The sequence below is a fragment of the Callorhinus ursinus genome, unplaced genomic scaffold (genome assembly GCF_003265705.2).
Source record: "Callorhinus ursinus isolate GAN/ISIS: 27379988/994484 unplaced genomic scaffold, GSC_fseal_2.0 scaffold6, whole genome shotgun sequence".
Classification (NCBI taxonomy): domain Eukaryota; kingdom Metazoa; phylum Chordata; class Mammalia; order Carnivora; family Otariidae; genus Callorhinus; species Callorhinus ursinus.
Window position 1 is genome coordinate 54,356,306 of NW_027397068.1, and position 24,681 is coordinate 54,380,986.

The window sequence follows — 24,681 nt, forward strand, 5'->3', positions numbered from 1 at the left end:
AAATTATCAAAGTAGGGACCTGTTCATTTTCACTTAACCTCCAATGCCCCATAGGATACCTGAAACAGAACAGTGGTCAATGTTTGTAGCACAAAACACAATTATTATCATGTCCGTATTTCATCCAAAAGCAAAATAATAGCAAGTATATAAAACCTGGACGAGATATATATCCAATAGCAAAATGATTGCTATGAGACATCATAAAAATATTTAACATAGTCCTTAAAATTAAATAGATAGTATTTTCCCTACATATAACTATACTGAAACTCCTTATTAAATAATAGTTACTGGGGCGCCTGGGTGGGTCAGTCGTTAAGCGTCTGCCTTCACCTCAGGTCATGATCCCAGGGTCCTGGGATCAAGCCCCGCGTTGGGCTCCCTGCTCCGCGGGAAGCCTGCTTCTCCCTCTCCCACTCCCCCTGCTTGTGTTCCCTCTCTCACTGTGTCTCTCTCTGTCAAATAAATAAATAAAATCTTTTTAAAAATAAATAAATAAGTAATAGTTACTGATCATTAATATTTAAACTGGTGGCAGAATTTTTATAAATCATCATTTCTTTTTTTTAAGATTTTATTTATTTATTTGAGAGAAAGAGCACAAGCAGAGGGAGTGGCAGGCAGAGGGAGAAGCAGACTCCCCACTGAGCAGGGAGCCCGATGTAAGACTGGATCCCAGGACCCTGGGATCATGACCTGAGCCAAAGGCAGATGCTTAACTGACTGAGCCACCCAGGTGTCCCTAAATCATCATTTCTTCAACAGCCTATCACGATATATAGAAATATCAAATCATTATATTGTAGACCTCAAGCTAATATAATGTTATATGCAAATTATGTCTCAATAAAAAAATACACCATAAAAAAAGGCTAATAGTCTAAAGAGGCCTCATTTTCAAACCCACAAACACAAATACCATTCTCTCTGAAGGCAAGTTCTCCAAAAAACTCAGAAAGAAGTTTTTCCTATTCTCATTCAGCCTGATTAAATGTTTGAAGGATCACGGGAGTGGAAAAGAAAAAAAAAATTGTTTTGAAAGTATCCAGACAAGAATGTTGAAGTCAGGTGTCCAGCTGGAGGGAGGATATCAAAAGATATCATAATAATGACCCCAAATCCCCTTTCCTAGTGAACTTATGATGAAACATATTATAGGAGAAAAACAAAACCCCTAGAGTCTAAATGTCATTTTCTTAAAGCTTTGCCATTGTCAATATGCCTAATATGTGCATATTTGGAGAGTCTAAGTTTAAAGCACATAAAAATAACCTCATAGGGCACCTGGGTGGTTCAGTCGGTTAAGCGACTGCCTTTGGCTCAGGTCATGATCCTGGAGTCCCAGGATCGAGTCCTTCATCGGACTCCCTGCTTGGTGGGGAGTCTGCTTCTCCCTCTGACCCTCCCCCCTCTCATGTGCTCTCTCTCTCTCTCTCTCTCTCTCTCTCTCATTCTCAGTCTCTCAAACTAAATAAATAAATCTTAAAAAAAATGACCTCATATCCTTTCATGCTGTATATTTCATCAACGTGTAAATCCCAAAATAAACATCCCAATGGCAACCCCCTCAAAAAAAAAAAAAAGCCAACCTAAAATAAAGAGGTCATTTGTATCATTTTCCCCTAAACATCTGAGTAATCTGAGGAAGTTCAAACAATAACCAACCTTCAGCCTCAGAAACAGGTGCAACTCTTCTGCCCACAAAATTACCCTCCTCAATCATTCTAAAGAGAAGTCAGTCTACAAATCAGGATTACTCAAGATCATGTACCAGCCAACCAAGAGGAACACAAGTTCTGCCACAATTTACTTGTTAATAAAACAGAAGCCCATAACCAGAGAGTAAAACTGGACTGTTACTATCTTTAATCAGCAAGCAAAAAGATAAAAATTTAAAGGAAGATGTACCAAGTTAAAATGCCCAGGCTCCTGCGAATTTCTGCACAGATAACTGAATACTTTCTCTAATGTTTAAGTTAGTTAAGACTTGTAAATTTGAAACACTTTATTTTATAGCCAATGATGCATTTGAAAAACTCAAAGTTTTACAAACAACTAGAGGATTTCCATTAAAAAAAGGTAGTTTATTTCTGAAATCACATTCTCCAACTTGGGACCCAGTTAAAAACCGTGGTGACAAGGCTTAAAGGAAGGAGCTAATCATTTCCCATTCAAGTGCCAACTCTTGGGAGTAGCCAGGCCCTTTGAAACTCCAGGAACAGCCAGTTATTTCAAGACCCATAGGATTTACAACAATGATGGTCGGAGGAAACCACACCATTTAGGCTCCCTCCGTCTTTTTCCCTGTACTTAGGAGTTTAAAAATAAGCAATAAAATGATTCTTCACATTGCCAGACCAATTTGAGGGTGGTGTCTCGCCCTGGTGCATGATAATCACAGAGTTACAAGATCCACAGAGAACACAGCAAGCCACAGAAATGGAGAGGGTCTTTTCTGATCCTCCTCTTTGATCGTGGGAAACACATCTAAGGCTTCTCCTTCCTTGTTTTTGTTTTACCTCTTCCTCTTTTCCTCCCTCCTCCTTCACTCTCTCCCTGAGTGTCTTTCCCTCTCTCGCCCTCTCCCTTCTCTGGGTAACATCAGTAAAGGTAAGTCCCAATCGACAATTCTGTCGATGTAATGGCTGGCATTTACTTTGTGTTCTATCTTTATTTAATGCATCTCTGCAAATTCGGCTATGAATGACAATAAATCTACAGTCCCTCAAGAGGAAAAAAGTTACATGCCAAAAATAGAATACTACGTTTAAAGTTTTAAAATGCACTTATTTTGAGGCAGATGTGCTTCTGACAGCTCTAGTTAGTTATCTACTGTCTCTAAGGACTTCGGTTCCTACAAAAGAAAGGTGACAGCCCAAGGCCCTTGGGGTTTTCTGTTTGGTTTTTGTTGTTGAGGGGGGCAGTTTACTTTGGGATTTTTCCTTTAATTCTTTGAAAGCTAAATGAATTTTTACTTTTGTGAGGGAATAAAAGTGACACCAGAGAGCCTGTTTTCAAGGCTGATGCTGTCCCTCTTCTGCCTTTGCCATCACTAGTAAGTTGCCTATCTTCTGCAGATCTACTTAAGAAAACTTTCTGTGTGCTACAGAGTGAATGAAAAGCTTCCAAAACCCGCTCTGTAAGGTCAGCAAAGGAATCTGTCGCTTGACCTTCACAGAGCCATCAGGAATGTCAAAATTAAAGAAACGAATGGAAAGGAACAAAATCTCAAAACCACTGAAGAGAGGAGAAAGTGAGGACACAGCCTAATTGGGCCACGGTCTGCTCTGAAAGGTCTGAAGCAAACTGCCTGGATCCTCCTTATCTGTCCAACAAGGAAGCTGCCGGAGTCCTCTCAGAGGTTCCTCCCGGCCCTAACAGGTTAGTCTTGTTTTGTCAAGGTAACTGCGTGGATCCCCTCATAGCTCCAATTTAGAGATTATATATAAATACTTACTAAAATGCTTTTAAATGACACTAAGAGGGGAAACTATACGGTCACTACTTCTAAATAATTGTTAAAGTTGGGTTTTCAAATCAGGTATACACAAAAAAGACTTACTTGAAATTTCACCTTATCTGAAAAGAAAGACATCTTTACAATTATTATCTCTGAGAATTTACAACCAAAACATAGAATAACTATATTGGGTATCAAAAGCTTTTGTTTTGACATCAGGAGTGAGCATCTTTTATTCATTCTCCAATATTTGGAGAATGGGAGAAAGGATAACAGTGCTTTTTAAAATTGTTACTTTTCTCCGGGCCTCATTTCTTTAGTCACAGGAACAAAAAAATTTTACCTCTACTTTCAACTTATTCAAATTGCATCCCCACATTTTTGGAGCTATCCTGTGTACAAATCTAAGTATTCACTGAGCTACTACTATGGGCCTAGGATGCAAAATGGGGACTGCAGCATTTCAAATAGACTATTAAAAGATGATGTTAATTCTGAATATTGGGATATTAGTGGTTTATTAAGAAATTCACAGAAAAGACAGAGAGTCAGATCAGCTTTCTCAGTCACATTTTATGTAACTCCCATATTCAGTGGAGAAGAACTGGTTTCAGTCATAGAAATATGGTCTCATCGTCACCATTTTTTTTCATCTTCACCATTTTTTTTACTTTCTGAAGCAGATGATGGGAAGATATGAAATTGAATATTTGAGGAGGCAATTTCAACCATAGGAAAAACAAGAAAATATATGTGGTGTCCAAATACCAGCTGGGATGAGGAGAGGAGGGAGAGAAGAGAGCGAGGACATAAACGTTACTAGAGAAAGTGGTTAGTGGTGAAACCCAGCTTAAAAGCAGCAAAGCTACATTTGCTTATTAAGTCAATCAATGCAGTAATCCTACTTGAAAACTCAGAGTGATTTTATAGATGTGTTTAAAACATAATGTTTACAAAAAGAACTGGGATGCCCAAATATAGTCACAATTTCATCGCATTAATGCAAACATGTGCTTTATTCAACTGTACTAAGAAGAAAAGCCAACAGAAGATAAACATGTAAAAAACATATTTACATACTACAGTCATGTCCTACTTATCAAGAGATCGCTTTTCCGACAAACTCAACCACTGAAAATACGGCCAAGAAGTAAGAAGCCAAAATGGTCTCTGACCAGAGAGCATCCCTCACAGGATTATGGCTCAGGAACTCATTAGCATCTTTTGAGACCAATACTGTTGCAATAAACTGGACTGCCCAGACCGTCCACACCAGGTAACAAATGAGAAACAGCAAATCAGGTAGAGGTAAGGACACAAGGCAGGCACAACCACCTGCAGAAACAGAGCTGACGGTCTTACAGCAGGGTGGCATAGGCAGCAGGCAGGGGAGACCCACTTCATGCCGAAGCAAAGACCCTTACAAATCTCAACAGCCACCAGGGTGTCACCAGGTTCTCACAGGCTCAGCTGACTATTCACGGTGACACCAAAACATCAAAACAAGGTTCAACTGTGCTGAGGATTGAGCAGAGATATCGCACGGTGTCACGGAAAGAGTGTGGGACTACGTCACAAGAAGTGGACTCAAATCTAATCTGTGCCACTATTATCTATATGGCTTCAGGTAAGTCACTTAATCTTTCAGGCACTGCTTTCTTGCCACAAAAGGGGATAATGCCATCTGTTCTGCCCATCTCACGGGACTGTCATAACAGTGGAATAAGGCCATACCTGCGTGAATACTGTGTAAACCATAACCTGCAAACAGACTCTATCTGCAGAGTCTACCTTGGAATGATGGTTCATAAAAAATATTTTTAATTGTTTTAAAATTCTGAAAGATGAATGAGGCAAGCTTCTGCTATATGAAAACACAAATAAATAAAAGGCATGTTCCTCTAACATTTTATATAAGCTAACATGTAGTCCATATGATCACAATTTAGAAAAGTATCTCTAACCAATTACCAGTTTTTTACAGTAACCTTATGTTTCAAAGAAAATGCAGCTTTCCCTCCAATTCCACCATCGGATGTCTGACAGATGGAGGCTAGAATCCAACAATTCAAAAGTCAAGTTAAATGGCCTCAAATTCTCAACAGATTTTCCTCTAAGGGGGACAGACAGTAGGCCAGTAAGCATAATGACAGAGAAATCTCCAGAATAAGGCAGAAATTGGTCAGATGTTGCTACTCATGAGTTTTCCCTTGGGTGGGTTAGGAGGTGTGCATATGCGGCCAAGGGCAGGCTCTGTGACACTGCACTCCATCAGGCAACAAGGCTGACACTGGAAATCATTCAGTCCTGCCTGATTGTTAAGCATTTACCCTTATTCACTGACGTGGTCGTGGACGAGGGGCACAGAGGTCAACCCAGAAGAGGACTTATTGCAGTGAATGCTTACAAGCTCATGATCATAAGTCAGATCTCAGAGCAGATGATTTCTGAGATGTACCACGAATCCACACTGCATCTCGAGACACCTCAGATATGCGAGCCCTTTCTAGCACACTGATATGATGATGGACTATTCACAGAAACGCCATCATAGTTGTAACTTCTAAACATTGTGAAGGAGCGACCTGGTACACAAGCATATTAAGAACCTACCAAAAGAAGTGATGCCTACTGAAAGCAGCGTTCTGCCAACTGAAGGCTGTGACCTAACAAGGGAGTCATCACTTCAGTAGGTCAGGACTGACATTTTCTGCCTAATAACATAGAATAAAACAGGGCGCCTGGGTGGCTCAGTTGGTTAAGCGACTGCCTTCGGCTCAGGTCATGATCCCGCAGTCCCCGGATCGAGTCCCGCATCGGGCTCCCTGCTCAGCAGGGAGTCTGCTTCTCCCTCGGACCCTCTTCCCTCTCATGCTCTCTATCTCTCATTCTCTCTCTCTCAAATAAATAAAATCTTTAAAAAAAATAGAATAAAACAGAAGAGAAAATAGCATCACATGGAGTCATGCAATAATGAAGTATCTTAGTAAAATTTTGCTTCATTTTATGTGCATGTGTGTTCAGTTGACCCTTGAACAACACAGGGATTAAGTGCCCCAACTCCTCCCCCCACTCCCCCAATCCCACACAGTTGAAAATCTTTGTGTAACTTCTGAACTCCCCAATAATTTAACAACTAAATAGCCTACCATTGACTGGAAACCTTACCAATTACATAAAGTCGATTAATACATATTTTGGATGTTATATGTATTATATGCTGTATTCTTACATTAAAGTAAGCTAGAGAAAAGAAAACATTATTAAGAAAAACATAAGGAAGAGAAAATACATTTATAGTACTGTACTGTAATTTATCAGAAAAAAAGTCCACATATAAGGGGGCCCACGCAATTCAAACCCATGTTGTTCAAGGGTCAGCTGTATATGCAATGGGTGGAGTATAAACCAATCTAAAGTGTACTTATTACTCTAGACACAGGCAAAACTTTTGAAAGTCACTGACTTAAAAAGTCAACTCTAATTAAGCTTTTCTGGCACTGAAAAACTCAAGACATTCATACTACAGTTCCACTAAGATTCTTTACTCCATCCCAAAGAAGCATTTGTTATAGAACCACCTAGCTCAACTTGCTCAGAAATTAGAGGAAATTTTACTAACTGGATTTTTGTTCCAACCTTTATTAGTTGGATGTGACATATAACCTTCAAGCTGATTTCTAAAATCAGCTATGGAACTTTTCCCTGGTTCCAGTGACATAAGCACACAGATCAAGTGGATAAACTAACACATACCCTAGTGTGTGGGACGTAACCGAGGTCTGGTGATCCGAAGGAATGTTGATGGAGAAAAATCCCAACCTTGCCAGCTTCAGAAAACATCAGTAGCACACAAGAATGCCCCAAATGCAACAAGGTGTCTCAAAAAAGGCTTACAAATCAAACAGAAGCGGGATCTTTAGGACTGAACAACATGCAAGCATTCATACTTAAGGACAAAGAATTAGATAGCTAGCAAAAAAGAAAAATAATTAAAAGATCTTTTTGTAGGAATAGGGTGTGTTGACTAACTCTGCAATAAAATTAAGGTAAAAATCAAAGTTCTTTTTCCAGGAAGTCAAAGCACTGTATGTACTTTCTGTTGGTGAAAAAACTGTGTAAATAAATAACTACCAGCCAAGATGACCACAGCAACCAAGCCAACACCAGCCACAACCACCCACCAAGATAAATTCACAAACTGTCTTTTGTATGCTTTGTAAAAGAATCACCAACCGGTCAAGACTGAAGCAGTACACACCTGTGTTCAGGTAGGAATTCTGGTTTATCTCAAAATGTAATCCAGAAACATCTGACACCCAGTTTCTACTTTAGCTGAGGCGTTTCCAGTTACAGAGTAAAAGAGAACCTTCAGAAATAGGGGCCAGGGAACTGTACCAACAATAAAATATATTCTCACTCTCTTTTAAAGTTTACTGAAAAGAAAAAAAAAATCAAGTGATACAGTTTATTGAAATCTCAACTGCTGGTGGCTTTTACTTATAAATGGTTTTTTTTTTTCCCTTAGAGAAGGATAAACATATATTGAACCCAATCGGATAATTTACATGTGCCACTAAAATTATTTTAACCAGTGAACAGATGAGCCTTTATCCTTGTTCCACACCTTTTCAACCACGTATAGAAACTTCATTAAGCTAGGTCTTGAAAACAAACAACCCCAAAATATTACAAGTGTACAATTAGTTGTGCAAACAGCATATTCAGAAACTTGACCAAGTCCCAGGAGACTGCCATCACTTTACTGATTTAGAAGATGGGATCAGAAAACTGTTAGCACAAGGGGAGGCAGCCCGAGGAGTGCGGAGACTCATTAGCTTTTCTCTCCTTATAACCTATCCCAGCTCCTGCCCTCCTCCAATCTACTGCCACCTTCTCCCATTATCTTCCACTCATTACCTGTCCCTAACACACGTTTTCAAAAGTAGGAGGGCATGAAAATGACAGAGTGGAGTCACTCTTTGTCCCCCAGCCTTAATGAGTGCCCGCTCTGGGGAAAGCCCTATGTGCAGGGTCACTCCAGGTTAGTCACAATTCAAGCCATTTTGTCTTTGAATCTGAGAGAGCCTCGCTCCTCTGATGTGGCTTTCTCAAGACACTGCTCTCTATCAAGTCTACCAGGCAACAGGAGCTCTCAAAACACAGGAATCCATAAGACAAACCCAGATCGGGAGAATGAGTCTAGGAAACGGAAGTATTGGCCAGGAAGGGGGGAGGGGGGAGGGGGGAGGGGGAAGGGAGTGGGACAGCACTAGCTGGGAACTCCAGCTAACAAATCCCCCCAGGGAGACCGTCTCAGACACCTGATAGGCAAGTGCCCACCATGTACTATACATATTTAAACAGCCAAAATGTTATATATCCAGCAGGGTGATGGGTTCTGGCAAGAACTAAGCAAATAATCACTGGCTTAATGTCTCTGATAACTAGTCAGTCATCAAATGTCAGCTATAAATGACAGAGAACAATCTGTGATGCCAAATTCAGTAGTACAGAAAAGAGGGGTTCACTAGGGCTGAAGAGGGACAGACCCCAGAACATCACTGCAAACAGCCTACCCCCCACCCCCGCCCAGCCTCACATAAAGCTCCGTATATGGACACTATGTATGCTGATTATATGTAAGTTTTCCAATAACATTTACTAAGACAGTGATCACCATAAATATCATCTTTAATTAGGGAGGTTAGAAATACAATGTGAAGACTACCCACATTTCATACAGCTAGAAAACATATAACCATGCCTGTGAAAATCCCAGATGCTGTGCGACACTAAGAAGTAACTATTGAATCCTACAACTTCCCTTAATAAAGAAAGCCTCACATGAAAATCTGTAGTTCCATAACCGCTTTTCCTCATGTACCTGTATAACTGCTTTCACCAGCACTTTGTCGCTTCTCAGCTTCTAAGACCCCTAAGGTAATCAGGCTCAAGTCCAGGTTCTAGTTCCTATGCTCCAATCCATTCTGTGGGCCATAACCAAGCAGTTTCCCCTTAACATTGCCTTGACCATGTGTTCGCACAAGAAATACCTACTCAACTATCTTGCAAAGTGCAAGACACTGGATAAGACAGACTAGAGTTCAAAGAGCTTCAAATTCAGGTAAAGTATGAAGCACATGCCCAAAGAATCTCAAACCAGAGCATGTGCCCTTGAACCAGAAGATATTGCATCTAAGACCCCAAGATGCTTTCAATGTCCTTTTTCTTTCTGAAGATATACACTTGGTTCCCAGTCTCACCATATCTAAGTTTCTCTGCCCAGTTTTCAGTTCTCCCTAATGACCCTTCCTTGCTATCAAACTATTATTTTTACTGAATACTTAGAGTATCCAGGCATTATTTATTAAATGAGTTCATTCACATAATGTGTTATTAGTCTAACCATGGCAAGCCCTCATTAAATGTTAGCTATTGTTAACACTTATGGGCAGCTGGACTGATTCAGAAACAATTTTCAATTTAGTATTTTAACCATTTCAGGATTTGACATTAAAACTGTGGTATATATTGCTTGAAGAATTATGTAAAGGAGATGGCAGCCTCCAGTCGGGTTGTCTAGGTTATACAAATACTCTAAAAGCACTTATTTCTGTGCTGAAAATTCTACAGAATAGTATATTCTATACCAGGATAAAGACATCTTTTGACTTGATTGACTATGAGTAGTGAAGAGATTGCCAACCCCTCAGATGGGACCATTAAATACAACCAGACCCAATTGGTAAGCTGATACAGTATCTATAAACATACACTCATTTATTCAAGAAGTAAGCTGCACCTGCTACCCATATGTGTGATGAATAGATATCATCCTATCTTAATGAAATGAAAACTAGAGTTTAAACAGATGGTGTGACTTGTTCCAGTCCACATTATTAGCAAGTGACAGAAGCAAAACATCAGATTTCCTGACCTAGTACTTCTTGTATCATTCATTCTCTCTTTCAACTAAAATTTATTGAATACCTACTATGTGCCAGGCTTGGGGAAACATTGGTTACCAAAACCTACCAAAAAAACAAAACAAAAAAACTCTCCTGCCTTAGAAGTTAAATTCTAGATTTAGGAGATGGACAGTACTGAAAATAAATAAAAAAACAAAACAAAACAAAAAAACTCTCCTGTCTTAGAGGTTAAATTCTAGTTTTAGGAGACAGTACTGAAAATCAATAAAAAACAAAACAAAACAAAAAAACTCTCCTGTCTTAGAGGTTAAATTCTAGTTTTAGGAGACAGTACTGAAAATAAATAAAAAACAAAACAAAACAAAAAAACTCTCCTGTCTTATAGGTTAAATTCTAGTTTTAGGAGACAGACAGTACTGAAAATAAATACAGTTGACCCCTGAGCAAGAGGAGTTTGAACTGTGCAGGTCCACTTATATGTGGATTCTTTTCAATAAATACAGTACTATAAATGTATTTTCTCTTCCTTATGATTTTCTTATTATTTTCTTTTCTCTCGCTTACTTCACTGTAAGAATACAGTATGTGATACAATATACAAACTATGTTAATCAACTCTTTATCTTAGAAGTAAGGCTTCTGGTCAAAAGTAGGCTATGAGTAGCTAAGTTTGGAGGGAGTCAAAATTTATACGGGGATTTTTGACTGCACAGGGGTCAGCACCCCTCACCCTTGTCTTGTTCCAGGGTCAACTGTACGTAAAATATATAGTATATCAGATGGTGGTTAAGTGCTTTGGAGAAAAACAGAGATGGGAATAGAAAGGTTAGAATGAAGGTCAGAGGTGACATAGGGTCATTCAAATGACTTTTGAGCAAAGAGCTGAAAGAGGAGAGGGAGGGAGCAGTGTGCATAGCTGGGACTCTGGGTGGAGGGGACGGTCAAGTCGCAGGGCATGTTCTAAACAGCAAGGGGCCTGGTGTGACTTAGAGGACAGTGAGGGGAAAGCACAGGTGATGCAGCTGTGGAAGCAGATGGTGTAGGGCCACACGGCACATTGTAAAGACTAGTTATCAAGCTGCCTGGGAAGGAAAGCCCCTGAAGGGTTTTAAGCAGTGAAGTTAACCTTTGATGTTCTGCAAGATCACTGAGGCTCCCCTGTCAAAATTAGCCTTACTTGGGGAGGGGGGAGGCCAGAGGCGGGGAGAGCAAGGGTGGAAGCAGGAAAGCGGTGGAGAAGACCACAGGAGCACCCTGCTGCCTCGCCTTACCAGGCATGGCGTCATCCCCTCTCATACCTCCTCTCTGTGTCCTAAGTCAACTTCCCGAATGGTCCAAACCGAATGGTCCAAACCGTAGTGATCAAACGTTTCTACGAAGCATTTGATCCACACACAGTGTGAGTGAGCAACAGGAAACAGCAGACTGCCACTAAAATTATGTTGCCACACAGGGAACGCTTTCTTTTGTACCCTCAAAAAACTTCAGGGTTGGGAGCCCTTGTGAGGTGACATTCGTCAGGACATTGGACAAAGGAAGCACACCGTGCTACCGGTACCCCACCCTCGTTTGGCACGGTGGCCTCTGCAAACAGCACTATTAACAGGGTCCCAGGTGAGTTATGGTCACCCAGTCAGCAACCATTTATTGAGCACTTAGCCTTGGGAATAAAAAAGATAATAAGTAAGACCTGGTCTCTGTCCTAAAAAAGTTCACAGTCTAGCTGAAGACACAGACACATAAGGTATAAATAAAAATATAAATATCATCCAGCATAGATCTGTAGGAGGTCTGTAGAAGGCGGAGAAATAACACAGAGAAAGGAGCATCAGCTCTGCCCCTAGGGGATTAGGGAAGGCTTCACAGAGCTCTAAAGAAAGCAGAGAAGGTCGAGCAGAAAGTCAGCAGGCAGAGGCAGGGACTGGAGCCTGGTGGCACAGGGCATGGGAGATACACTGTGGCATGGTGAAAGAGCATTGCATCCATTTGCTACTTGGGGAGTTAAAAAGGGCAGGGGATGGGGAGGGTCAGAGGGGCAGGGTCTATGCTGCTTTAAGTGAGATAGGCTTCAGTTTTTAGGCAATGGGGAGCTACCCGAGAGTGACCCTATTATATTTGCATTTGGGGAAGATGACTCTGATTACAGTGTAGACTCAAGGATGGCTCAAAGGAAGACAAGAGTAAAGGTAACAAGAAAGAGTAGAAGACCACTCAGAAGGCCAGGTAAGAGCAGAGAAGGCCTGAACGACAGTTTGGATGGACAGGAAGGTGCGGACGCGACAGACCTGGAGGAGATAAAACTGATAAGGCTGGGGTTAACTGAAGTATTTCAGAGGCAACAGTGTCATTAACAAAACCTTTATTTAAAACTTTGATAGAAAATATTATGGTTAAACCAAAAACCCTTGAATTACATAGAAATAAAACACATTCTACAACAACTGCAAGAGACTTATAAAAGTTAACCCTAATTAATGCGCAGGGTCTTTTGAAATTATTTAAAAAAAACTGTTTGAAGAGAACAATCTCAAAAAAGTTTTCAAAACTGAGCAAAGACATTTCCATGAAGAAAATAGACTACTAACTTCTAAATGAATGCTCTGACAATAAGTTACTTCTTTTAATACTCTATTTCTAGTAATCTAAGTGTCTAATTCTCAAATAAATCCACAAACTTTTTAAGACAAGTAAGTAAAGGAAGGATATGAGATAAAAACATTTCAACAGAACTTCATCAATTTAATAACAAATAAGATCACTTTGCAATAAAACAAGGCAGTAAAACAACAGAGATTCCCATCTTCAAAAGAAAAAAATAATCAAAGGTCAATGAAGGGCAATTTCAATGAACCAGATAAAATATTAAGTGGCACTCACTGTTTGTCTCTTTCACAGAATGTCAGCTTCGGTAGAAAGTAAGAAGGAAAACATTACATTCACTGCACCGAGAAGATTCTTCTCACCCCTTTTATTAAGATTCCAAGATAAACTCCACTTAGCTCTTTTTCCAATGTACATGGTGATCCTCCCAATAAATATTACTTATTTATCTAGTTTTACTCTCAAATTCAGGGGGCTACTTTAGCAATATTTGCCACTTCTTTTTAGGTTTCTTTAATGCCATGAAGAAAATGCCCTTACATCCCAACATTCTAAAGATTTTGTGATCAGAAATAAATCACAGCTATATTCATGGGAACGGGATCTCAACCTTACAGCTTTTGGTCTTTCATGCCATTTTTTTTCTCCGTTGTCATACCTGAAATCATTGCTAATCTAATTCTGCACAAGGATCCTGTTCTCTGCAACTATTTTATTAGGGAGGACACCGGGATGAAATTACTTGAAATATAGCCAACTCCCACACTCAACAACTGATTATCTAGTGTATGGATTATTCATTATCCTTAGTGCCTAGTAAGGCCATTCTCTGGTCATTTTTTTTGTATTTCCTGGGATGGAAAGGAACTGAAATTCAAATGATTCAAATTTGGTAATGTTATTAGCACATATGATACAAGTTCTGAAGAAGAGAATGAAAGTATTGTTTAAATTGAGGCTTTGCATGTCAATTACCCTCTCTATGCACCGACCTGCCAATACCAGGATCATCAATCACGCCTCTGCCCAGCTGAACAGAGCTGGAGATACAACAAAACATGCTCTGCTCAATGACAGGCTACCCCATTATTATTCCACCTCTTTTGGTTTTATTTGACAAGAGAAGGGTAAGTGAGCAAGATGGGGGAGCACAGAATAAATACTAGTCATTAGTTTCCCTTGAGAACCTTCCACAGTGCTGGAAACAAAGCAGGAGCTCATTAAATGTTGTGCAAATCAATGCTAACAGCCAGAAGACCATGCAAAACATGAAAATGCTCAAGATAAAGTTTCTTTATCTGGACCTTCTCATCTAAGACATTCATTTCACACTTTTCACAATTATCCTGCCTTTTCCCTATAATTCCCCCTTAGATGTCCTATCTGCTTCTCCATTTAAGTATGAACTCCATGGCTTCCCAGCCTGTGTGCTATATTCCTTTGTGCACACAGTACTAAAAATTCCTTCAATAAATGCTCTCACAACTCCATATGAGTTGTGAAAAGCTACATATTGTCTCACCTACAACTGACTTCTACTTTTTAACTACACAGGTATCTAATAAAACAGTTCATGATTCACTAAATATATATTCAAGAGGATACTGATTCACACTGTTGATTTTTATGGCTAATTAAGTCAAAACATCATCTGCTATTATAATGGGTCATATCCCACTAAGAATATAAGAACTGATAATTGCTATTTGTTATTTCGTTTTTACCTTCCTCAGTACAAATGTCAATAGTTTTGAAGTTTTGAAACTTGCCATGTGCTGGAACAAAAGGAAACATGCAGGTGCTTACTTGTGATTGCTTTGGACATACCATTATGTATCTTCTAGTTACTTTTCAGGCTCAGGAAAAGTAGTCTAATTGGAAAGATGCTATTAATAGCATCTAATCTTATAAAAACATTCTCCAAAGAATTTTCAAGCACTGTAGTTTTATCCTTATAGTTTCTTGAGTATATGTGACAACATTAAACTGCAAGCCTGTAGGTTTGTGTCCTGATAGATATCCATACAGGTAACTACTTAAAAACTTCATTTGGATGGCCCTAACAAGCAATCCAGCATGGAGATTCACTATCAAAAGGGCTTCTAAGAACTGTTTTATAAAATGAGCAGGCATACAACATACTATCCATAGGACAGTAAGGATTCAGTGGGCCAACTGCGCAAAGCAATGTGACAGGAAGGCAGTGGTGGGCAGGGAGCTGGCAAACACTCTGGCCTTGCAGCAACTGCTGGATGGAAGGGAGAAAGGCGTAAGGCTGCAGAACTGGACCCCCCAGCAGCCAGACATCCCATGGGGGTGGGGAGATCACAGGACACAACCCTGAAGCAAGGTTGACTTATTAAGCTACACTGCCCTACCTCTAGCTCTCACTGCTTGTGGTGGTGTATGTTGGGGGGGAGGGGGAGGCGGGACAGCAGGTTTCTAGAAACCTGTGTAGATCAAAAAATGTTGGGGAGTTGGGGAGCAGGCTGAAAGGAAAGTACGTGGTCTCAAACGTATGTGGTCTGGGAAGGCAGATCTAAAGTAAAAGAAAGATGCTATACGCTTCCCATCAGACGGGTAGGTCTTCAATGCACGTTTATTTGCAACCGAATCTTAACATGGCCATTTGGCATTCTTAGTGCTGACTGATAATCCCTGCTAGACTTTTAGCTTATTTGATACTCATCCTAAGAAAAAAAAAAACTCCAATCTTGCATAATTTTTGTGAAAGATTGACCCTCTTTTGATCTGGAAGTATAAACAAATGTCACTCCTGTATTTCTCCAAAGGGAAGAACTACTCGAAATAAAGATCAACTGTCAATGACATACCCCTGGGACAGTATGTCAAAGTTGGGAGCCAATTTTCTTTTGTAAGTTAAATGTAAAAATTTTGATCTACAGAAATTTTAAGGCTTTCCCCCTATCTCCCTATGTCAAAAATGGCAATATTACCCATAGCCAATTATTTCTAAGAACCATATAAATTTACACACTGTATGTTGCTCCCATTTCTCTTCATGGGGCTACTGTATCCCCCTATTACATTAAGGGATAAAGGGCACAATCTTTTGTATTGTTGCATAAACAAGTCCTCCCTCCCTTTACAAGTCACCCCTCCTCTCTACAATAACCTCATTATTCTTCACAAGTCAAGTGTACAGTATTTGCTTCATTTCCCAGCTAAAACTAACACATGCACATTCAGTCTCTTTCCCTTTAATGTTAATTTAGATGGAGCATCTATGATAGAAATCCTAAAGCCACGTGCTCACATGTATATAGTGTTTAATGGAAACCTGACAGCGGTTGACCTAAAACAAAACAAGTCATAAAAGAACAACCTTTGGCAAAGGCCAACGGAATCAAAACTACACCCTCTGACGACCACAGCACTACTGTATCCACCCTTCAAACATTTTTGCCTCAAACATTACAACCCACCCATTGACCAAAACCGCAGGTTATTCCTGATTTAGAAGAGCAAAGTTCGTGGACTTACTAAATAGCACAACTCCAGTCAGAAAGCATGACACCTCTTCTCTGAGTGGCAATTACACCACATCTGAACTAAAATCCTGCATCTTTAAGCTCAGTGTCAGTGGACCACTGTTGAGCCCCTTCCTGACATACTAAACAATTGACCTCTTCTGAGAGCATTAACTAGTCCCTCTTGTGCCACAGTTTAACAGAGAAGATCAAACTGTTTAAAACATGTTATCCGTGAGGAAGAGCTGCATTAAATTCTCAGTCTGTGGACTAGAAACACTGTACCCATCAGCACATATTTAACTTAGTTTATTCTCTCAGGATTCGGAGGTTTTGTTTCCCAAAAGAAGGGAAAGAACAGGTCACTGAAAGATTCTAGCAAGGTCTCTTTTGGCACGGGAAGAATGTGATAAACAGGGAAAACACAATCACGCGGAATGTCTGGACTAGGTTCCTTTGTAATACTTAAATAGCACTCCCCTACCAGGCTTTGCCACAGCACCGAATAGGGAAACCATTTTAGAGCTTAACAGTGCAGTCTCTACAGTAAACACTCTAAGAGGGAGAACTCAGAAATTCTAAATATAAAATAGGGGTGTGTTAAGAAATATTGAAATATTTCCCTCTCTCCTACCAGGACTGATATTTTTCTTCACCCTGAGAAGGGCAAAACATGCTAACCCTGAGCACGGAGACCACAGAGACCGACACTGGTCTGAAAAGGAACTTGAAAGAAATCCAAAAACTCCTTTTGACCACACTATCAAGGGCAAGCCTTTCATGTGTTCCTCTTCCTTGATGTCATTCTAACACCTGTTTAATGCAAGTGTCTGTGTCCTTCACCAATCTTCTTAAAGAAAGACGCAAGAAGACTATTCATCATTCCCAAAGTTTTCTCAGTGTACTGTTTCACTAAAAAGCTCCATGTCCCAACTTCAAGTTGTAAGAGAATTAGACTCCTTCTGTGAGGGAGGTTTACCATTGAACTTTTCACAAAGTCACCTGAGTGTGTGGATCTGTTGAAGGGAAAGGGTGCTGAGGACAACTAACAGCTCTTATCCTTCTTAGAAGGACACAATCTCAAGCTGAATCTAGTTGGAAGAGTGCTTTTATTTTAGACACGTAAACAAATGAACAACACCGAATTCCAATACAAAAACAAAAAACTCTTAACAGGGCCAAAAAAAAATCATAAAGGGAATCAATGATAGAAAACGAATTCTACATCGCAAACTTCTAAGAATTTTTAAATAAAAACAAAAAAATCAAGTCACCTTTTCTGGGCTGGGTTCTGTAATTCCAGTTTTCATCATCTGCTTCCACCTGCTGCCCACAAACCGAGAGCTCTCCATCACTGCGAAACAGCCTCTTTGTCTGCCTGGACAAGGAGGAGAAATTTATCCAACTCACAGCACGTGAGAGAGACCCTGAATTTGACTTGAGTCTGAAAGAGCCTTCCTTTTTCATCTTCTTTCACACCAACATCGACTACAGACAAAGGACAGCCCAGCAAACAAGAAGCTCAGCTTTACAATCGGTCCATGTCCTTTAAACCAACCTGCTCCTTCCCACTTATTCAGACAATGTTGAGAGTCAGGCACGGCATTATGCAGAAAGACTGCTTCTATGTCACCCAATTACAAAGAAAAGGAAAATGAAGGGTTAGGAAACAAAACAAAACAAAACAAAAAAAAAATTTTTTTTTTTTAACCTAGCCACATTGTCGCACTTGGTTTGGTGTAATTTTAAAAATGAAGCAGGGTGTTCATTTCAGGAACACCTGTCAGGGCTTGGAGAAGAACAGAACCAAGGCACTCCGACTCTTTGGTGTGTGCCTAGCATCCCATACTGTAATCCTGCTCCTGGCCCAAGCATCCTTCCCCACGAGGGCAGAGAGCAGCCAGCCGCCGTTCGCTGCAGACACACGGAAGCAACTCCTCAGGCTGGAGAAAGAGGTTCGCCGTCAACCCGGGCGCCCCCGTTTAAACTTCACCCACACAGGTGACTCAGGGGAAATCAAAGAGTTCAGCTCCCTTGTCGTAGCACAGCACAGAATCATAAAGCGCCCGCTTGCCCTCTTTCCCCGTCTGGGGAACCGCTCGCGATCCACAGGACTCCACAAACAATAAAACAGGCTGCGTGGCTATTGCCTGGATTACAGGGTAAGCGCTCTGGGGAAAGGCATAGGCTCTCCCCAAACGGAAGGCAGCTCATTGGAGACAGAAAACCCCGCCTCCTCTCCACAGGCAATACTTCTGCGGCAGCTCAAACTTCTGAACTCCAGCAAAGCTGGGAAGTGTGAGTCTGTGCAGAATACAGACTTCTGGAAATTAAAAGAAAAGAACTTGATTATTAATCATCAGAGCACACTTCTGAAGGTAGGATTCTAAAAGAGAGAGAGAGAGAGAGAGAAGGAAGTTTAAAAGAGCATATAGTTTTAGAAACATCGAGCATTCCTTGATTGATCTAGGGATGTCATCATCTAAGAAAAGGTATGTCCAAAGAGAAACTGACTCAGCTATTCCTTCACTCCCAGCTTTCGGTGAAGATGAAATGCAGCCATTCTCGCACCTGCTGTTGTCTCTCCTGTCTCCCACCAGCAGCCAGAGAGTGGGGTGGGGCGGAAGACCCTCCTGTGCCTCCCCCGCCGGCAGCGCCTACGGGTCATTCCTCTCCAGCTTGGAAAGATCATCCTATCATGGAGAACCATCATCTGAGAGCTATGTTAGCCGCAATTAGCTGCAGGCTCCAGCCCCAAGACACCTAAAACCATTAATCGTGATATGCAAAACATCTAGAGCCAGATGCTGGAATGCACTGGGTGCAGCATTTCACCCAAGGCCAACATAATTCCATGGTCCCGAGGGTGTTAAAAGTCCCTGTAACTTTCCATCACAGAGACTTGGGTCTGGCATCCCCTCCCCAAAGTGTTATTCAGAGTAAGGCTAACAAGCAATGAGTAGACAACTGGGTCCATCTCACTTTACTCAGCAGTGAGCAAACATACTAAAACTAACACAGTGCAACAGAAAATAAACTTTGATTAAAAATTATAAAAGAGGGATTTTGCATCATACATCTGCCACCGTGCACTGAGATTTTTAAGAAAAAGTCTCTAAAGCTTCCAAGGACGGAGACCTTCATAGAAGAAAATCACAGAGCTGCTGCAAAACATTCCTCATATGGACAGCTCACACTACCTCGGAAACCATGACACAGAACAGGCACCGAGAACTAAGGGCGAAGCTAAAGTAGCCTAGGGAAAACAGAGACTCAGTTGAAAGCTAAAAGGGTCCTCAAGAGCTCCTGCAGTTTAAACCCCTCAATTCACAGATGAAGAAATTCAGGCCCAGAGAAGGCATATGACATACCCAATATCACCCAGAGGAGTCAGGAATGGGACCAGGTCATGTCAGACACCGCTGGGTTCAAAGTCTTGCCACTTACTGGGGGTGGCAGCTACATCACCAAGCACTCTGAGCTCTGGAATGATAAATTGGAATGATACCTCTACTTTGATCACTTCCATAAATGCAAAAATAACATAATTATGCAGAGCACCAGTGCCTGTAAAAATTCAAATATCAAATATTCTTCCTTTTTCCCCCCAAATATTCTTTCTGAGTCAAAGACACTTTTGAGAATCTCAAAAGGTAAAATAAAAAGTTAAAAAAAAAAAGGACCATTGTACCAGAAAAAATAAAAACATCCTGAATGCTGCCTTCCATTTCAGAGGTTCATGGGAACCCCTGACACCCACATGTGCATTCTCTGAGGATCTAGGGACCTTCCCGAAAAAGAATACCATTGTTCCCTCCCTGATGTCTCCATCCTACAGCTAGATTTTTAATGTAGGAATACCTAAACTCTGAAATAAACCTTGCGCTGTTCTTTGCATTCAGGGAGTACTGTTGCTTTTCCAACCCACCCTCCTTGGAATGTACGCACCTATATACACAATAGCAGAGACAAATAGGTGTCATCAGTAACCAGTGTTTCCCTCCAGTACTTCCTGTCCTTATGCGCATCTGAGAGCAAGCCCATGAGCAGGGCTGGAGAAACATCCACTACCAAGCAGCCAAGAAAGCTAACTGGTCCATTCAGGGTCTAGACTCATGACTCTACTTCAAAGTAAGTACACACTTAAGCTAGACTTGCAACTTAACTAACGTATTTCCCGTTATTCACAAGACCTATGGATATGTCTGCACAATAACGAATTCTCTATTTCCCAGCTAATTCCACATTTCTGTCATATTGGCCCTTGATTATTAACATCTTCCTTTATGTAAAAGAAGGTCAAATAAATTAACTACCTCTACAACAGGATCAGAGTTCCTCTATAGCCAAGATAGAAACATAACGGTTTAAATTAGCTTTGGGGGAAACATTTAGATTTTCACTATGTTAGGTACGTACTCCCATTCCCTTAGAAAATCATAAGTGGGCTGCTTGAAAAGCTATTGCATTCATTCAAACTGAATTTTTTAGCAACTACAATGAACCACACATTTTAATCATCAGGATCCCAGAGCCACACACAAATCTACTGCTCCAGGCAGCAGGGTCAAGGCTACTCTGCGCCCGGCACTTCATGTGGATCCCTGCTGATCTTCACAGTGACCCTGCCGTGGAAAATCCTGTGAGAGTCTAACCTGTTTCTTCAAATGTAATCGTCAGTATAATGAAACATCTTAATTTAACATTTTTCCCCGTGAAAATCTACAATAGAATAGACTCTTCTCAGAATTTTGAACCAGACCTGCTGCACAGATTTTGTCTGCATCCCTTACTATGCGGTGGTTTTTCATCCTCACCACTCCCCTCACTGTCAGGCTGTCAAACTGAAACTTCTGTTGTCACTGTAGGTGCCAGTAACCACTCCCTGCCTACCACTTCGCCACTGCAGGGCTTCAGGCATCGAGGAACCAGATAAATCATCTTGCTTCAATTATGTGTTTAATGGGAGTTGATTAGCACCCCAGAACGAAATACATAGCTTTGCCACAGCTGCCTCCTGGCTGGCACCCTCACCCTTGGACTCGCGAGGTGGGCGCCCCACAGTTTCAATGGCTGTTGGAGCAGCCTCTGGATAACAGCCCCCAGGCGGGTCTACACCAGGTTTATGACTCATTGCCTCTTCCATGTGAAGTTCTTAATACTTGAGGGTGGTGAGAGATTTACCCATCGCTAATGACAAAAGGACAAGAAATTATATTATTCCGGGAATGATTTAAGTCAGATCTTAAAGAAAAGTTTAACAATAAAAACTGGGAGGCACCAGACTATATTACTAAAGGAAGTTCCAGGATCATCATCTTCTTTAGGATTTCCTAAGCCAAATATCCATTAATTTATTAAGATTTATTTATGTTTCTACCAAGAGTCAAATGGCTAGACTGAATACATTTGGAAAGTCCTTGCCAAAAGACACAATATTTCCTGACAACCTTAAAAAGTTTTGCTCAAATGGAAGTCTTTGATTTAGTAAAAATTGTTAAACATGACAAGACATAGGATTAGACACACCCCTCAACCCACCCGGGCGTGTAATTGCCCCATTTGCCATCTGTGTAAAATGCCAGCCAAGAGTAGGAACTAATACCAAGTGCCATCAGTTTTTTGGCCTCAAAGGCCACCAATGAGCACTGTGGCTTTTCATTTCCGTGTGTACCTTTCCTGCCCTGACCCCCACCCTTCAAATCTGGAAGAAGGAATGAGAGAAGCAGAACCCTGAAGTTAGAAATGAGTAGAGAACAGTGTGGGCTGGTGGAGCTGGTGAGGTGGGCTGGTTTGGCTGGAAGCGGGGTGCACACACAGAAGGCCTTGAACAGAGACAAAGGTGACACAGCAGTGAGAAGAGTCGCTCTAAACTGGGTCCTGTTCTAAAGCAGCCCTGCCCCCGGGTAGGAGCAGTGAAGTGTGCACCCTATCAGATTACCACATGAAATCACCCAGACAACCCACGGGGACCTTTAGCGTCTAGGACAGGGTACAGTAGGTTTTCCAACTGTCGGCTCTTGTAAATAATTTAAGAGTAGATTTAAATGCAAACTTTCTATGAGGTAATTTGTACACACTAGTAATGAAACCTTATCTTAATATCTAGAAGTAAACGATTTGAGCCAGACACTTATAATGAGAAAACAAAAAAACATACTACGCCCAGGGCCACAGCGAGCCAACTCCCACAGTACACTAAATCCTCCTTGTCAGCCACCTCCCAACGCCCAAGGAATCAAACTGATTTACTCAAGAAGGAAGTCATGGAAGACAAAACCTTGCCCAATTACCTATTCAGAGACAATTCAGGGTTCCCTCCTCAACCACTGCTTCAATATTTAAAAGAGAGAAAAGCACTGCCTTTTTATAAAGCTGTAGCTTTAAAAGACAGAATACGTTCCTTTCAGCGCAATGAACGTGTTGTTCCCCTCAAATGGAAAGATTAAATGCAAACATTTGTGATTATACATCATCACAAGCCTCGATTCCACCTTTCAATGTCTTCGTCTCTGAAAGGGACTCCGGAAATGATCCGACACTCAAAGGCTTCGCCACATTGTTCCCGTGGGATCACTTGATATGGGAGCAATACGGCAGCACATTACTGCTCTCAGCCCCCTGGGGCAGGGTGCATGGCAAGGAGATAAAGGTTGTCCCTGGGACAGAAGCCATCACTGTCTGATGGATGCCATGAAGTGTCAGAGGCTTGGTGGGCAGTTGATTATCAAGAACAGAACGCTTTCCCAGCCCTAACCAAGAAAATGTCCCCATCCAAGGGGTTCAGCTAAAAAGGTCCCCTAAAAGTGAGCACTGACTTTGAGACTCTTCTCATATAAGAACAAGAATGAACTTACTCTGAGGCTGAAATAAAATTCCAAATTAAAAAAAAATGTTTTTAAATCATGATCTCCTTTGTACTTCATGTGCCTCTCCTATGGCCTCTCCAGTGATCCTTGAAATTATCATTATTTTTTCTACCTACTCAGCCATTTCTTCACAAACTTTATCATGTACATAAATCACAGGAGATTTTATTAAAATGTAGAGTCTGATTCAGGTGGGGAGCAGGGCCCGAAATTCTCAACTCCTAAAAGGGCCCAGGTGATGCCTGCCCCAGATCAACTTTTGTTTCAGCACAGTACTAGACTGGACTGCCCCCTAGCGGCAGGGATCTCATCCTTTGATCGCCATATCTCTCGATATCTACACACAGCCAGGAGGAATGAGTGTTGGTCAAAAGAGTGAACAATAGAACCATCTCTTCGTTTCCATGTACCTCTTTCTTTTGATCTTAATATGTTTCAGGACAAGGAGATAATGAGACCTTTACAGCACTCATTCCTTTATCACTAAATTCCAAAAGGCAAAAGCAAAATTTGTAAGCTGACCATAAATATATATAATCTGAATTAAAGAGTAGTAATAAAATTCTATTAATCATAGAGTTAGACTGCTTCACTTTGAGAAGAAAGAGGGTCATTAACTATGAGGCTCTATGCTTTTCTTACTTTGTTAGGACATTCTGCACTGCTTCTATCCACCAAGACTCCAGAATCCAACAATCTGGCTCAGAAACTGTGGTAATTAATAGTGAGCCAAATTTAGAAATGCAGCCCACATCCTATCTGATAATCTATACAGACAGGCCAGGACCTCCTGTGTAACACCATATGAATTTAGCTTCTCTGTGGTGTGGAAAATTTTTTTACATCAGTTTTTCCTGGTATCTGTTTAAGACAAAGAAAAATTTTCCATCAACTTTTAAGTGACCCTCTAAGGGTCACCTGGTTTTTTTGTAAAACCATATTCACTGTGGCACTATATATCTGGCTTTTCAACAGGCATTTTATCAAATTGGCTACCCTTTATTACACTACCATGCCATGGTAAACGTGTTAGACATTGCTAATACCCTCAGTGATTCCACCGACCCAGATGAATCGTACTTCTAACAATGTGAGTAAACAAAATTAGGAATAAAGTACATAAAAATCATATATTTGTGGTACCCTGTACCCAAATTCAAACATGTGGCCAAACAAGGAAAGAGACAGAAATGCAAATATATAAATATATTTAGGATTATTACAATTCCCCCCAGCCATCAGTTTTTGAGTATCTCCAGTAATGGGAAAGAGCCCAAATAAAGGGATCAGTTCAAATATTTATTGATCTCCTTCTAGGAGATCAG

At 40.8% G+C, this 24,681-nt stretch overlaps 1 protein-coding gene across 2 annotated transcripts in view; it reads right to left on the bottom strand.

Annotated features, from left to right (window-relative positions):
• Window positions 1-18,590, bottom strand: part of NHSL1 (NHS like 1) — a 128,010-nt gene extending 109,420 nt beyond the window's left edge. For both annotated transcript variants that reach the window (XM_025861249.2, XM_073894000.1), the window contains exon 1: window positions 17,762-18,590. In XM_025861249.2, the coding sequence (XP_025717034.1) occupies window positions 17,762-17,954 (193 nt within the window). In that variant the 5' untranslated portion in view covers window positions 17,955-18,590. The remainder of the gene's footprint in view (window positions 1-17,761) is intronic.
• Between the last annotated feature and the right edge of the window lie 6,091 nt (window positions 18,591-24,681).